The sequence below is a fragment of the Lathamus discolor genome, chromosome Z, assembly GCF_037157495.1.
Source record: "Lathamus discolor isolate bLatDis1 chromosome Z, bLatDis1.hap1, whole genome shotgun sequence".
NCBI lineage: Eukaryota > Metazoa > Chordata > Aves > Psittaciformes > Psittacidae > Lathamus > Lathamus discolor.
In genome coordinates, this window is record NC_088909.1 from 102,347,513 (window position 1) to 102,363,341 (window position 15,829).

Sequence of the window (15,829 nt, forward strand, 5' to 3'; positions counted from 1 at the left end):
CTTGTTTTTTCTGCATTACTACAGTTGCACCTGAAAGTAGTAAAACAAAACTGAAATCCCTTTGAGAGCAGGGAATCTCCTTCCCAGTGTCATCATAATGTTCGTCTGCCACAAAACACCTCCTTCCACTATATTTAAAATAGAGTTTAGATGACAACAATGCAAACCCCACTATTAATACAACATTTGTTCCAGGAAAAATACTGTTTCTATTCTTTCTAGAGTACAGAAGTCACTGCTCTATAATTAACAAGAGAAGGGAAGAAAACCTCAAAACTTACACCCCCTGCTATGAACTAATGCATGCTGATCAAAACACCTAGGAGATCCCAAGTAATTCGGTGCATGTAAGAGTTAAAGATACAATAGAACTGATGCAGATGCCAACACCCGATGTTTCTTTCTGTCCACTAACCTCCAAACAAAGCTTTGCTAGATTTGCTTAAGTGTAACTCACAGGCTTTCCCTACTATCAACAGCAAGCTTACATTTGTTTTAATAGCAGAAACTATCCATCTTAGAAGCATTGGTTAGGAATTTGCAGGTCAAAAATACTGTTCTCTTGGAAGCAGGCAATCCACATGCTCAAAGCCAATAGCTGCAGAGGGGAAGACGAAACAGAACAAGGCCAAGACACCAGGAGCTTCCATCAGGTCACACAGAGTGACCTTATGTCAGCCCTCAGTTATGCCCCAAAGTACAGTCAGCTCGTTATAGGAAGAGAGATGAAAGAAGAGGTAGATGCTTGAGAAGGGCTCAGATTCCCAGAGACTCCAAGACAAACGAAGAGGCCTGGCAGCATTATGATGACACATCTTTTGTGGCCAAGCACACCAGAACCTTCCTCCATGCTTCTGCCATTGAAGAGAGCAGGCAGGATCTTAAGTACAGTGCACGCACCAACAGTTGCTAAAGATGTGCCCATAAGTGACACTTCATTACCTCCCCATGAGGCCTGGGAACAAGCAATGCCGTGCTTTGGGACTGTCACTCACCACCCTTACCTCAACCTGACCTGATCCACCACTTAGCAACATGCCTGCAACTCCCAGCAGGAAGCTCCCTGGCTAAGGCAGGCAGCACAAACCTACAGCCAGCCTAGCTGTGGCTAGCTTTGATTTTCACAGCTTCTGTTGGTTGCCAGCATGCTACTTAATTGTCCCTCAGAGGCAAAACACAGTCCCTGGTCAAAAGAGCCCAAGCATAAGTTTATTGCTCACACCAGAGACATCAACCAAGGTGAACAATCAAATACATAGCAGGTGTGGGGTAAGGCTACCAACTGAATGAAAATTAACAATGATTTGCCCAAGCTGAACATGAAACAGGTTGCTTCAAATAAGTGAAATCAGAGTTATCACCACTAAAAGCCAGATTTATTCTGTAACATCCAGAAGAAAGTTGCCAAGACCAGCAGCCTTCTTACTCAACTGGCTGCTGCAAATTCCTTGGTAGCAGCCAATGTTACTATTATCTCTTTCCAACTGGAGAACAGCCATGGATGATACAGGTTCAAGATCTTGGCTATTATTACCATTAAAAACGTATCTCCAGGGTGACTCCCAAGGCTGGTCATTAGATCCTGACGAGTCTGCCCATGAGACTTCAAGGGTCAAAACAAACTTCAGTATTAACAAGTTCTCAAAAACAATTCAGCCCCTTCTAAACTGTAAAAGCCCAAACGTTCACAGCCTCAGTGAAGTCCACCTCACCTATCCAGCTCCCCACAGCAGCACCACTATTGCTGCATTTCAAGCAAACAGACTTCCACATAAATGAAAAACTGCTACCAACCAGGAGGGGTGAGACTTCACAGAAAGCGTATTAGTCAAATTTCAAAAGCACAAAAGCTTTCAGGTTTCTGGCAGACATCAAGAAATTGAAATCATTCCATATGCTGGTCTCAAAGCTTTCATTTTTCAATGCTCCAGTGGAGATCATTCAGTGGACCTCCCAACAGCTCACCTAGCCTGTCCTCAGGAGGAAGAGGTCAAGACAATGACGGTAATAGTCAGCCCCCAGCTCTTTCTCTAGGGCTCCTCTGATCCAGGTAATGTTATTATGTATGCTAAGAAGCACAGATAGAGATTTCCAGTTCTGATACTGCCTGACAATAGAGGATTGTGTGCAATTAGGTCTTGTATGGCAAAAGGAGAGCAGCAACACAGCCCACCTCCACCATTGGAATAAAAAATGGAAAGCTCTCCATTTGGAAAGATTAAGCACTGTCAGTTTGCATAATTTTTCCATTGTTTGGCTCTATTTCCCTGAGACTGCACAGAATGATCCTTGGATAAGGTAAAATTCAACAAGAAGGTTTTCTCTTGGATAACAATGCAAAGAACTGTGCCTCTTGAAATTTCTTGCCTGTCTGTTCAAAAGATAGTAACTAAAAGCACGTAGACAGCTTTAGATCTGGTTCATATTATAGGAACTTGTGAGAGTTTTGGCTGTGTAGTTAGAAGGGCATTCTTTTTCTTTTTGTGCAAAACCTGAAGATCTCCAGTATTGCAGTGATGTTATCAGTGTCTGAGCGTGGGACCACATCTGTAACTTCTCAGAAGCTCAATTGTGTTTTTACCTCAGTGTTTCTGAAGTCTCCCTTATGCTGCCTGCTATTTTATATAGTAACATATTCACACTGGCTATTCCCCTTTTAGTAGCACTGTAGGCCTGCTCATTTTGCATCTAGAGGGTAAAGAATGCTCCCAAAAAAACCACTTGCAGAACCTTAACTCTGATCTTCAACATGCAGTTTGGCTGTGTAATTTAGGGCTATCATCAGGTTTCATAGTAATGAACAGTATGGACTTAACAGTGGAGATTTTATGTTGGATTTCAGGGTAACTGCGTTAAAGTTGGAAATGTAGCAGGGTTACAGAAAGACTGCAGTGTGGATGGACTAGAGGTTATGTGACTCATAACATAACACATCTTCCTAAAATCTGGGCTGCGCGTGATCAGATGTGTGCATACACATATGCACGTGCACAAAATTAGCTTGCTATTTCCAGAGTGCTGCTTCATTTTTAAAACATTAGTGGTTTATCCAGCATTATGAGTTAGAGGAACTGCAGTTAATCTTACTAAGCTTTTGCGGTAGTGACTTATTGAGAATGTCTCATCTTACCAGGCCAGTTTAATAGTAATAACTTTGGCACTGTGTACCCTCCCTGAAGCAGTAGTAGCCAAGATGAGCCAAACTGATTTACTTCTGAAATATTTAAAATGCATAAATATTTGCCCAAAAGTGGCCTATAAATAGGAGAAAAATTATAAAATTATAAATATAAGATTATACAAATAGGAGAAAAATTATAAAAAATTATAAACAACTGCTGAGTTGGGGGTACGTGCAGGATATTTTGGAATCTTGCATGACTTGAAGAAACGTGACCTTAAGGCTTCCTGGATGTTTGGGGTTTTCTTAATAGAAGCTATCACCTGGAGAACAAACAATGTAAAGGGGCTACCTTAACTAGGTGACACTTCCAGGTATCATACTATTTGTGACTGACAAAGAGAAGGCTGCAGGGTAGGTTGGCTGTGTCTTATTCTGTAAGGTTTTAGTACTAAAAGCATGACATGATGTGTTCCCATTGGTCTGTTTTGTCATCTTAAAAGTATACAAGTTAATATAGAAATGCAGGTAAAGGGCTTTTGCTTGGGAGATGGAACTTAAGTTCACAGCAGTAGGGACATGTTTGTAATAACTTGGGGAAGAGTCACATAGCTATGTATCCTACTTAAAGTTTAAAACATGTTTTAATGTTCATTGTAGCAAAGTATTTGGAGGGTTGAGATGCAAACCCCTTTGCCACAGTACTGGAACAGTGTAAGTACCAGTATACAGCCAGTTGTGCCACTTGATTCAATTCTTATCCAACAGACACTTGTCCATTGTGGGGAAAAAAAATCTTGGCCTTAAATTAGTGTTCAGACATCTCTACAGGTAGAAACCTTTCACTGTCAGACCTAGGCAAAAGCTGAAATAATCTTTTCTTTCACAGTACCCTTTTCGCCCTTATCAAAACAAAAGCCATACAATGGAGTCACTCTGACCTACAATACTTTCTGTGAAGACACATTTGTGCTTGTATAAAGTGTACTTGTATAAGCCTCTAATTCATAGATGTAAACTACACTGTTCTGCAAGTGCTTGCTTACCTCATCTAGAATAATTATCCGTAAAAGCATTCACCTTTATGAAAAGAATGGGCTGCTTATAATGCATTGAGAAAAACTGAATTTCATCTCAGTGTTCCCAATTATTTCTCTTGCAGAATAGTAACTGTACCCACATTTAGTAGCTGAATGCCTTTCAGTGGTGCATTAAGAGTACAACTTGAGAGGCTAACGTCCCTTCTGTACCTTTTAAGTACCTTGTAGCTATTATCTAAATCCTTCTAATTTGTCATTCACATGGTAACAAAATGCCCATACCCTTATGTTTCAGATTAATGTGCATAGTACTTTCCAGTTAAGGTGGAAAGAAAAGGCCTTTTCTATCCTTAATGAAACTGCCACTTCAAGGGACCTCTTCCTAACCTCACTTTTTGTTGTTGTGCCCATGTTACCCAAAACTCTAAGCAAAAAAGGCACTGAGGCTCCATTTTTGTTGAAAATTTCATGTTCAAATTCAGCAGATGATGTAACATTTCTTCTCTTGTATAGTTCTGTAATTGTCAAGTGACTTTACTGAGACGACCACAGTCATGCTTAAACAATTCTCTATAGAGCACCTGTTGTCACCTTTTTCTTTTTTTAAAGAACTTCTAAATGAAACTGGACATTTTACATTACATTTTGATAGCTCACAGAGGTAGCCAAACAAAAAACAATATGCAACAGCAGAATTAGGGTCAATCTGGTATTCTCCAGGCCTGAGAGTTAGAGATCATAACTGTGCTTATGATCAGTGAGACAACATCTGAAGAAGTTTCTTGCCTCCCTGCCTGCAGGCAACTTAGTGGCTCTTTGGAGAGATAGCCTGCTCTGAATGGGAGCTCTTCACACCAAGAGCAAGAAATTCCAAGCTCTATAAACCCACAGTTCTATATCCCTTTGCTGCATCAAACCTCTGATGATTACCGTCACTGATACCTAAAGGTAACAAAAACTAGAACAGTAAGTACACTGAGGGAAAAGCTCTGTTCTACCTTGCAACAAGCATAGAGGCCCATGGAAGCCAGCTTTTGTGCTGAGAGTACCACACATTTTTTCCTTGGCACCAAGGAATATTTTTGTGGAGTTAAATGTTCTCCCAGTTACATAATTCTAAGTGCTTAGGAAACTGCTATTTACTTAATTTTAAGCTTTCTGGGAAGTAGCCTACAATACCAAACTTCTAAACATGGAGCTCATTCTCGCCATCCATCAGTTCCATATCAATTTCCTGCTCTGAAAAAAGTTATCCCCCATACTGCAAATTACTTTGACATCAAAACAAATCATTTGCAAGAAGCTGAGATCAAACAATACAGAACTAAACAACATACAGTTAATGAGTTAAAGAAAATTGCAAGGAAAGCAATGCCTTGACAAGTATTTAGCCCCCAAATTATTTGAGAAAACTAATAATGCTTGAGTTTTCTTCCTCCCTTCTAACTTGTATGTCAAGACTTGCTCCTTCAAGTAGCAAAAATACCTTATGAAATAAATTGCCCTAAGAAATCAAATAGCAGCTCTAACAATGCAGTTAATTTTTCTTGTTTCCTTTCATGTTAGGTACATTCATTTTCATCTACCCAGCCTAAATTCTATAAAGACAGCCTGAGAGAGATGGGCTTGTTCAGCCTGGAGAAGAGAAGGCTCCGGGGACACCTTAGAGCAGGTCCCAGTGCCTAAAGGGGCACACAAGAAATCTGGAGAGGTGCTTTTTACAAGGGCCTGTAGTAGAGGACAAGGGGAATGGCTTCAACCTGACAGAGGGGAGATTGAGATTAGATATTAGGAAGAAGCTGCTCCCTATGAGGGTACTGAGGCGCTGGCACAGGGTGCCCAGAAAAGCTGTGGCTGCACCACCCCTAGCAGTGTTTAAGGCCAGGTTGGACACAGCAACTTGGAGCAACCTGCTCTAGTGGAAGGTGTCCCTGCACATGGCAGGGGGGCTGGAACTGGATGAGCTTTAAAGTCCCTTCCAACCCAAACCATTCTATGATTCTAAATCATCTCTGACTAAGCTTTTAATATTGACTCTTGATCTACATTAAATATGCTTCTTGACAAAGGATATTGGGTCAAACCATGCTTCTGAGCAGCACTATGTGTTTAAAAATGAAGCTCCTATTTGTGTAATTTCTCACTTTCACCTACCCTGAAAGGCTGGCTCCCATCACAAGAATACCATTCAGCTATAAAGAAATTAGAATAATTTCCTTTATTGAAACACAAACAAAAGCTGTGATGCTAAGACACAACCACACCAAACACACAGAGCTCTGACTAAGCCACCAGGAAACACTTCATAATAATTCTGCAAGTATCCTGAAAACATCACTTGATCAAAGCCTTGGGCAGAGGTTTGTCAATGGACAGGCTGTGAAGGCCCAAGACAGACTGATTTCAAGGCAGAGACTGATCAACAGTCAACTGAGATGGTGAGAGTTTAAGCACACGCAGTCCTCAGCCACTGAGATTATCACAACTATCACCTATCACCACCAGACTGCATCATAATAACCCTTCTTGTTAAGGTCCCTATTTAAGTACCAGCTGCCAAAGGGAAGAAGTCCCCTGCATGTATCAAAGAACCCTCTCAGCTGAACAGAAGATACTTATGGCATGAAGGTGGTATCAATGAACCGCTTGTACACAGTACTGCAAAATACAGCACAATCCGGTTCTCTACTGCTCAGACACTGCCTGCATGACCAGAAAAAACACATTCCCAAAATTTTCAGAGCAATTCAGAACTACTGTATAGCACAGTGGGGTCTGATCTAAAGACCTGTCTTACCAAGCCATGTCCTTCCCATCTGACCTAAGAAAGAAGTAACTGGTACTATTGACAACCTGGACATGAATCATTTCTTCTGAGCAAAACCTTCCCTTTGTCACTCAAAAAAACCCAACTCAGCAGATGAATCAGCTGTTCACAACACCTCAGACACACAAGGTCTACGCACCTTTCACCCCCAGATAAACTCCAAATGAGTAAGAGACCAAAAATCAAGTTCACCTATTGCAGTCCAACACAACTGATTATGCCAGAAACTTCAGTCAAACTGGTAACTCCCTGTTGACCACAGCTGAAGGACAGACATTTGCTCTTACAACTGAACCTCTTTTGAGGACTTATCATAATTGGCCTTGTGCTACTTCCACCTTGACAGCAAGGAATGAAAGGTAACCAGCCATGAAGTAGCTCAACTCCTTGAAGGCTGGCAATCTGGAACTTAAGCAAAGGGCTGCGTAGAACATTACATAGCTATTAGTGAGTGAGAAGAAAGTGTCTATACAAAGATGAGGTGAAGGCTGACAAAACCTCCGCAGCAGATGTGCACCTCCACCTGATCACCTTGTGGGGCTTGCAATTCAGGGCTGCTCCTACCTCTGCCAATAGAAGCTGCTGCCCACACAGTGGTTGCTTCTGAAGGCTGCTGCCCTTTTCCAACTAGCTCGCAGGTCTTAACTGTGAAGTACTGCAGCAGATACCAGTATGCTGTTTTAGTTGATAAAATAGGCTTAGATGTTGTGCTTGAATTTCTAAGAAGTCCCTGACTTTATTATAACCAGCACTAAAGTATTGCTAGCTTACCATTAAAGCAAACATTCAGGGGACTTGTTTTATGTTTCAATTTATCAAATGCTAGAGTTACAGGATTAGCAACCGAAACCAGAATCTTCTGTAATGTTGAACCAGTTTTTAAGAGCAGTAGCTCCTGTCAAGGAGATGCAGAGAGAGAGCACTCTCCTCATTTCAGTTTATTCAGCTAGTTCAACAACCCGGAGAGAAAGCTCCTATTTCTCCAAGAATCAACAAGGTGCCAAAGGCTGCCAACAGCACATATCAAGCATTTGTATTCTCAATTAACCCTAACACTTTCTTTATTAAGATTACATTAAACACAGGTTTTCCTCAATATTTATACTTGCTTTTAAGTAGAAGCCTTTGTACTTTCCCTCCAGTTCCTACCCTCAAACCACACCTCAAGTGGAAGAAAATTCCCAAACTCTCATTGCCGCAACGTTTAAGAACGTTATATTCTGTAAGTGCATATTTCTAATCCTCCTTACCTCATTTTATCAAACTAAAATTACAAAACAAGATGAAGCTAGATTTCTCATCAATCCAAGATATCTGAAAAAAAAAATAATCAGATGCTGATCTGAACTACTGCTCACCTTGCATATACTGAATATAGCATTGAAGTCACCCCACCAAACAAAGTTTATGGTATTAAATCTTCTCTTTAAATGGTTCAGTAAGTCTAACACATATAAAGATTTGCCTGAAGGCCCAGAAAGCCAAGAACATCACTTTTCAGGATAAGACTGCTTCTCCGTAGGGACAGAATGAGGGTCTAAGGCCACTTTTTCAGTAGCTCAGGTGTTAGAATGCATCAGCACAGACTAAATGCTACCAAAACCAAAAATAACACCATGCACAGCTCCTTATGGACGAAAGATGAGACAGAAACAATACAACAGACTTCAGCTTGCAGGGAATCTTGTGTGGAAGGGTGAAGGCACCATGAGACCTTAGTCTCCCAGTCTCAAACTAAGTATCACAGGATGGGTCAGAAGAGTTTAGAAGAAAGGCACAACATTTCAAGGACTGAAAATATCAAAAAGGATAGCACATTCATAACACTGAGGTAAGGCAAGTGGCAACCCTGCCCCAATCTACACTTGTTAGCACACATCCTCAGATTATCTCAAAAGCTCCTTCCGATTCTTTCCAGGAACAATCAGAAATGCACGGTCCAGAGACCAGCAAACAAAGATTCTGACCCATTGTGATTTCTCTGAATAAGAATGGGTGAGTAATGTAAGTGCAGGAAGAGGTCACCAAGACATTTGGGTGTAAAAATGACCCAGTTACCAACCAAAGACTAGAGTGACTTCCTGAATAAATAATAATGGAGGTGAGTCTAAGAATATACCTATCATACCTACATGAGTAAGCCAGCCAACTCATTACAAAAGGCAAGCCTTGTGCCAAAGCCTCCTCTTCCTACAAAACAATGAGGACAAACTGAACATGACTCAAATCTATTATTCCCCAAGCTACAGGTTATTTTGGTTTTGTGGAACAAAGCTCTTAAACCTTGACCCAGAGAGGCCAAGAGGCACTGAGGATGCACGTTAGCCAAGCAAAGAGATCATACAAAACTTCTTTTCCGTTTGACAGAAGCCAAAGGGCATGAAACGGGAGATGCAGGAGCCACTACTACAACGATTAACTCTTGGGACAGGCGAGCTGAAACGGACAGTATTTTGCCAGAGATCAAGTGGACACCAAGTCTAAAGGGGTATGCCCAGTGCAGAGTACCTTCTGTAGGCCAAGGTGTCCCTGCCCGTGGCAGGGGGTTGGAATTAGATGATCTTAAGATCCTTTCCAACCCTAACTGTTCTATGGCTCTGCAGATACCAGGGGTTTTTAATTAAGACAGACATGCAATTCCTCCTCCAGCTGATTTGAGATTTTAAGTCTGCTCCTTTCAGTTCCTTTCTGTGACAGCAGTGCCAGATTCCTTGCTTAGTGTATTTACAAGAGGGGAAACAACCACAGAAGGGTTTGTGTTTTTTTTATTAACAGGAAGGTTGAGAAAGGAATTGAAAGCATTTATCTACCTTCACCAATTAGATGTTACCGTAGCCCTTTGAAAGCCGCCCTCCAAAAGGCTGGAGAGGAAGAAAAGGAAAACAAGGAGAAAAAAATATAATCGCAAACCCCTGAAATCCTGAAGTTTTGAGGAAAACACAGCCTTTATCCCGAATTAGTCATCTTACACAGGATGCTGCTGCGTGAGGAGCGGAGCTATCGAGACATGGCTGGGAAGCCCCTTACTTTGAAATAAACAAACACAGACCAGAGCCAGATGGACACCCCGGGGATGGGGGAGAACCAGCCTGCACCCTGCCATGAGGTGCCTGCCCTTCTCTGGGGTAACAGAGCAGAGTGGGCTGCGGCGCGGCCCCCTCTCCCCAGCGCGCATCCCAAGGGACAGAGGAGGGGAGGTCCCGCAGGCCCCCGCCCGCCCCTGCGGACCGTCCTCGGCCGTCGGCAGCACCACAACGGGCCCCTGCGCTCCCTCCTCCCGCAGGCCCGAGCGCCCTACGGGGGGCCGAGGGGCTGGCAGCGGCGGCGCACCCGCCGCCCCACCGGGGCCCCTCCGAGCCCGACAAAGAGGCCCTGCAGGGCGGCGAATGGGGGGTAGCGCAGGCCCCGGCGGCTGCTGCCAGGGACCACCGCGGCGGCGGGAGGCCCGTTCGGCCAGCGGGGCTGGGGTAAGACCGTACCTTGAAGTACCCGCCCTCGTACAGGGTGTTGGGGGGCCCGAAGATCGCCACCTCCCAGTTGTAGAGGTCGGACTCATCGACCAGGGTGATGCGGAAGCCCTCCACCGGCTCCTCCTGCAGCGACTTCAGCTCCAGCATCAGCGCCTTCTGCGAGCTGCTCATCTGCTGCTGCGCCATGGCGCGGCGCGGCCCCCGCCGCCGCCGCTTCCCCGCACTCCAGCTGCCGCTGCCGCCGCTGCTCCGCCGCCGCGCTGCCCCGCGGGCCCCCGCCCCTCCCCGCGCTGACGGACGCCGCCGCCGCCGCCGCCGCCGCCACTTCCTTTTGTGACGGCGCCCGCTCACCGCTGACCTCAGCGCGCCGCGCCGGGACACGCCCCACCACGGCGGGACGCGCCCCTTATATGGTAAGTCACGCCCCCTTCGCGCGGTAAGCCACGCCCCCGACCGGTAAGGCCACGCCTCCACCGGCGAGCTTAAAGAGACAGCGCTTCCCCGCTGCAGCCGGCAGGTGGGCGTGTGGTCCTGGTGCTGCGGTAGGAGCCCGCACGGAAGGCATGTGCTGGGCTGCGAGTGCGGCGGAGGGGTTGGAGCTGGGGGCAGTCACGGGTGGGCTCGGCCGGGGCACGGTGCTGCGTGGTCACAAGCAGTCCGGCTTTGTGTAAAGGATGGGATTTGAGCAGCGGGTTCCCTACGGATCCCGCGAGCGGCGGTAGGAGAGGAGCAGGCATTACACCATTCCCGCAACCCACGTGTTATTTTCACGTGGCTTCGCATGTGTGCAAGGTGCTCCCAGCAGAAAATGCAGTTTCCGTCCTTCGCTCCCTTCCCCAAACTGGATAATGGCGAAACACGTTTGCAAAGGTGCTGAGATGCATCGACCGGTGAATGTGAACAAGCACCCGTTCCTTAGGCAATCTTTAGTGAATAATGCAGATCCTATTTCTTATAAAAATACAGAAAAATGAGATAGGGATTACCCAGGAGGAGGACACATAGCACAGCGCAACCCCAGGTGCTGCAAACCTGGGTTCCACTTCTGGAAACGTTAATGCACACAGGACGACTAGGCTTGCAAGCCAGGAATCTTATCTCTGACAGGACAGGAGAAACAATACAGATAGAATGAACTAGATTGGAAAAGACCTTTAAGATGTTTGAGTCCAACCGTCAACCCAGCACTGCCAAATCCACCCCTAAAACCATGTCACTAAGGGCCACCATCTGCACATATTTTAAATACTGAGCACTGCCCTGCTCAGCCTGTTCCAATGCTTGATAACCCTTTCAGCGAAGAAATTTTTCCTAATATGCAATCTAAACCTTTCCCAGCGCAGCTTGAGGCCGTTTCCTCTTGCCCTGTCACTAGTACGTGGGAGAAGAAACCAACCCCCACCTCCTTTCAGGTAGTTGCAGAGAGCCCCCCTGAGCCTTCTCTTCTCCCTCACCCCCAGGTCCTTTTCCATGAGCAGCTTTCCAGACATGCTTCCCCAAGCCTGGAGTGTTGCATGGGATATAACAGCCCTGACAGAGAAAAGCTTATGTGTATTCCTTGAATCAAAGAGTTAATATGGTCCTAACAGGACTAATCTAAACAAGTAATAGGCTGTGATGAATTCTGAATTAATTGTAATGTCTCCCCAAAAATGTCAGATTTATTTGAAAGAAAGCTCTGTTATCTGTGAACTTGTGGCTACATAAAAATTGGAGATTAATGAAAGTGAAAATCAAGTAATGCCTGAATGTAATCCATGTGGTGTTGGATTACACGGAGTGCAGGGATTAAATGGTAAACAATGCTGAGGTGCAGCTGCATAGAGAGGGACTGCGGAGCATTTATCACTTCTCTGGGCAGCCTGTTCCTGACCACCCTTTCAGTGAATAAATTGTTCCCAATACCCAATCTAAACCTCCCCTGGCACAGTTTGAGGCTGTTTCCTCTTATCCTATCGCTGCTTGGGAGAAGAGACCAAGCCCACCTTGCTCTATCCCCTTTCAGGCAGTTGTAGAGGAGTCTCTATCTGGCACTTGGCAGCCACAACTCCTTCTCCAGACCTTTCCCCAGGGGGGAGAGCAGGGGGCAGATGGTGCTCCCCAGGCACCAGCTGTTACAGGACAAGTTCACTGCTGGCCCTGTGGTGAGCACAGCATCCTCCTCCTTGTCCCTGCAACTTCTCCACTTGCCTGCTTCCTGCTTCTTGGGGTCTACACTGGGAGGCCCCATCTCCTGCTCCAAAGGTGCTCCAGCACCAGCAGGGTACCTATTCCAGGGCTTGTGCCTGCCTCCAGGCTGTAAAATACCCCAGCTTGACGTGTCAGGGGTACAGGCCCTTGCAAAATCCCATCTCACCCTTGAAAATGACCCTGTGAGGACTGGCATAGGTTTTCTGATGAGCCAGGATGAGCTCTCGCTCACTGTCATAGGGGTTATCTGGAGGAACATCCCTTGTCGAAACCCAGTTTGCTTGGTTACACTGTGAAAAAGTGTGTGTTCATAGACGTGCCCCCCCTGCAGGCACAGGTCAGCCACCATCACTCTTTACCACCATGGAGTGAGCTCAGATTTACAGAAAGATGCTTAATTCTGCTCTTGCATTGTCTGAGTGCCTCTCAAGCAGTGACAGGCTTGGGGCATCGACCACCTCTCTAGGAAGCCTCTTCCAGTGTTTTGACCACGCTCTCTGCAAAGAAATGCTTCTTAATCCAGTATAAACCTCCCCTGGTGCAGCTTTGAACCATTCACTGGATGCCAGGAAGAAGAGCTCAGCACCTCCCTCTCTACATCTTCTCCTTAGGAAGCTGTAGAGAGCGATGAAGTTGCTCTTCAGCCTCCTTTTCTCCAAGCTAGACAAGCCGAAAGTCCTTAGCTGTTCCTCAGAGGACATTCCATCCAGACCCTTCACCAGCTTTGTTGTCCCCCTCTGGGCATTCAAGGTTTCTCACATCCGTCTTAAATGGTCTTGGGTTGGTGGATATAATCTTGACAATATGGGATCAGGTTGGCAGACAAGACGTGTGAGCTGAGAGCCACATCTCACTTGACTACCATGCTTCCCTGGTGTTAGGTACTTCCATCACTGTTGGGTTTGGCCACATCTGGGCCACATCTGGGAGGGCTCCAGGCACAATGTTTTCGGCAGTGCTTTCTCTGAGGGAGAGAAAGCACTTCACCTCTGCCCACCACGTCCCACCCAACTCCATGGTGTGGGTCAGCAGTCTTTGGCTTCATCCCTGCTCTTCCCAATCCCAACAGCCCAGTCCTGTGCTGCATTACTGCTCGCTGCTGCACAAACACCATCAGCCCCAGTCACACCTCTGCCCCCACTTCCCAAACACTCAGGTTAAATGTCACAAATCGTTATTATTACCAAATGCTTCAGCACCAGCATTCACTTCCAGCTGCCCCTCTATGTGCTCCGTTTTCATTGCTGATAAGTCTAACAATGCATACAAACAGGAACACTGTGACCTTCCATGTTGACATCAGCCAGCAAAGACTTGCTCAGCTGGTGTCTTGGCTCACCAGTGAAACATGGATTTGCTCATGTTCAGAGGAAAATGCTGGGTTGATTCAATGTGCCAGAGTTGACTGCTTTCAGGATCAGGCTGCCCCTATTTCTACGGTAATTGAAACACCTTTCCTTCCAGCCAGCCTCCAGCACAGGCTTTGTCTGCACCAGACTAGTGCCGAGAGAGATGGGAGAGGTGAAGTTTGGAGCTATTCAGGACTGATCTCCACCTGCTGCCTGTCTCAAATGTTAATGAAAGAGGAAATCAAGCAAAGCAGAAAGTAAAGCAGAAAGTGAAGCAAACCCTGGTGTATTCAACAGGGCAGGCTGAAAATTTTCCATCAGGTCTGCATTTAGAGAGAATATTGGTCTTTTTCTCCCCAGTTTCTTTTTCCCTCTGCTACAAAAACATCCACAGCCTGTAGGAGACAGAAACTATTGAAGTAACAGAGGGGGCAACCTGGGCAGCCCCTTCCAAGGCTCATCTGCTCTGCCTGGTGTCCCCTTCCCCTAGCCCAGGCTGCCCAGAGGCTGACATATCTTTCTCATTTATTGCTGGCATTTCTCTCCCCTAATCAGCTCTGATACATCTCAATGAAAGGATGAAGCCTTGCTCGGTTCTTCCTTCAGCTGCTCTCCCATGGATGATAGCTGCCTGCCTGCAAGCAGGGCTCTCCATAGGATGTGCTTTGCCACAGATGGTATTGTTTCCTCTTTATCTCCATTTGGTTTTTTCCCCACCTGAAGGAATGAATTTGTTCTTTGGGCTCAGAGAACAAATAACAGAGTCTGGTGTAGGAACACGTGGTTTTAGGAACGGGAAGTCTCAACAGGAGAGGAGGAGGCTACACGTGCCATTAATCCAGCCCCCGGCAGTAGAACTTGTAGCTGTAAACTGGACCTCAGGATGCCATCGGCACCTTATGTAAATCTGAGATGCAAACTTCAAGTCCTTTCTGCTTTGTTCTCATCATCTATTTTTAATATCTCCCTTCCTTTTCTCTCTCCTCCTTCCTGAGAGCTGCATTCATGAAGGATGACAAACTGGGAGTTAACTCCTCTGCTTAGCAACAGCAGAAGCTTTGAAAATGCAAAGGTCATCCTGCTGTCACATTAGAGCGTTCCTGCTCTGTCAGCTGGCAGAGTGAGGTGGGGACATGGGGCAGGTCCTCGCTGCGTGACTCCATTCTTGGGGCAGGATCCTCTCACATGGTATTCTTTGCCACTCTATACAATTTCTTTCCTGAGTGGCTCAAAGGATGAGACATCTGCTCCTTCCCTTAGGGAACCGGAGCTGTCTGGGCTAAAAGACACCACCACCTCCTCTCCTGCTGCCTCCTCCCTGCTCCTGTGCTCCGGAGAGGCATTGGCAGTGATCTGGGGGCTCTGGCCTGGACTTCAACACTGCCTCACTCCAGGATGTTAGATGGATGCTTGTGTGATGAAGATCAGGGAGTTGGTAGGAGGTCTGCTCAGCTTGCAGCCCCTGCAAGGAGCCTTTTGAAACTCAGACCACAGACAGCTATTCCTTGGGCTGTACTAAAACGGAGCGGGACATCTCAAGGTCCACTTCACCACCCTTCAGCCCCAAGGCAGTAGCAGCTTTTCCTGAGCAGCCCAGGGACATGTGTGCCCAAACAGTTCTTTAATATTTGCTCTTCAAACTACCCAATTTGGAGATTCATTTGCTCTTAGGTCAACATGTCTCTGTGCTTGTATACCCCTGCCCAAATCTCATCCCATTTCTTCTTGTCCAGACCACTGTGGGGATATGGAAGATAAAGAGAAGAACCAGGATAATTTCCTCCACGTTCTTCCTGGAGTGCTGTTGCTCAGGCTAGATGCAAATCTCCAGC

At 45.9% G+C, this 15,829-nt stretch overlaps 1 protein-coding gene across 1 annotated transcript in view; it reads right to left on the reverse strand.

Annotated features, from left to right (window-relative positions):
- LOC136005367 (ubiquitin-conjugating enzyme E2 R2) overlaps positions 1-10,738 on the reverse strand; it is a 55,139-nt gene extending 44,401 nt beyond the window's left edge. Inside the window, exon 1 of the mRNA XM_065662780.1 lies at positions 10,468-10,738. Within this exon, the coding sequence (XP_065518852.1) occupies positions 10,468-10,644 (177 nt within the window). The 5' untranslated portion in view covers positions 10,645-10,738. The remainder of the gene's footprint in view (positions 1-10,467) is intronic.
- Positions 10,739-15,829: the final 5,091 nt, after the last annotated feature.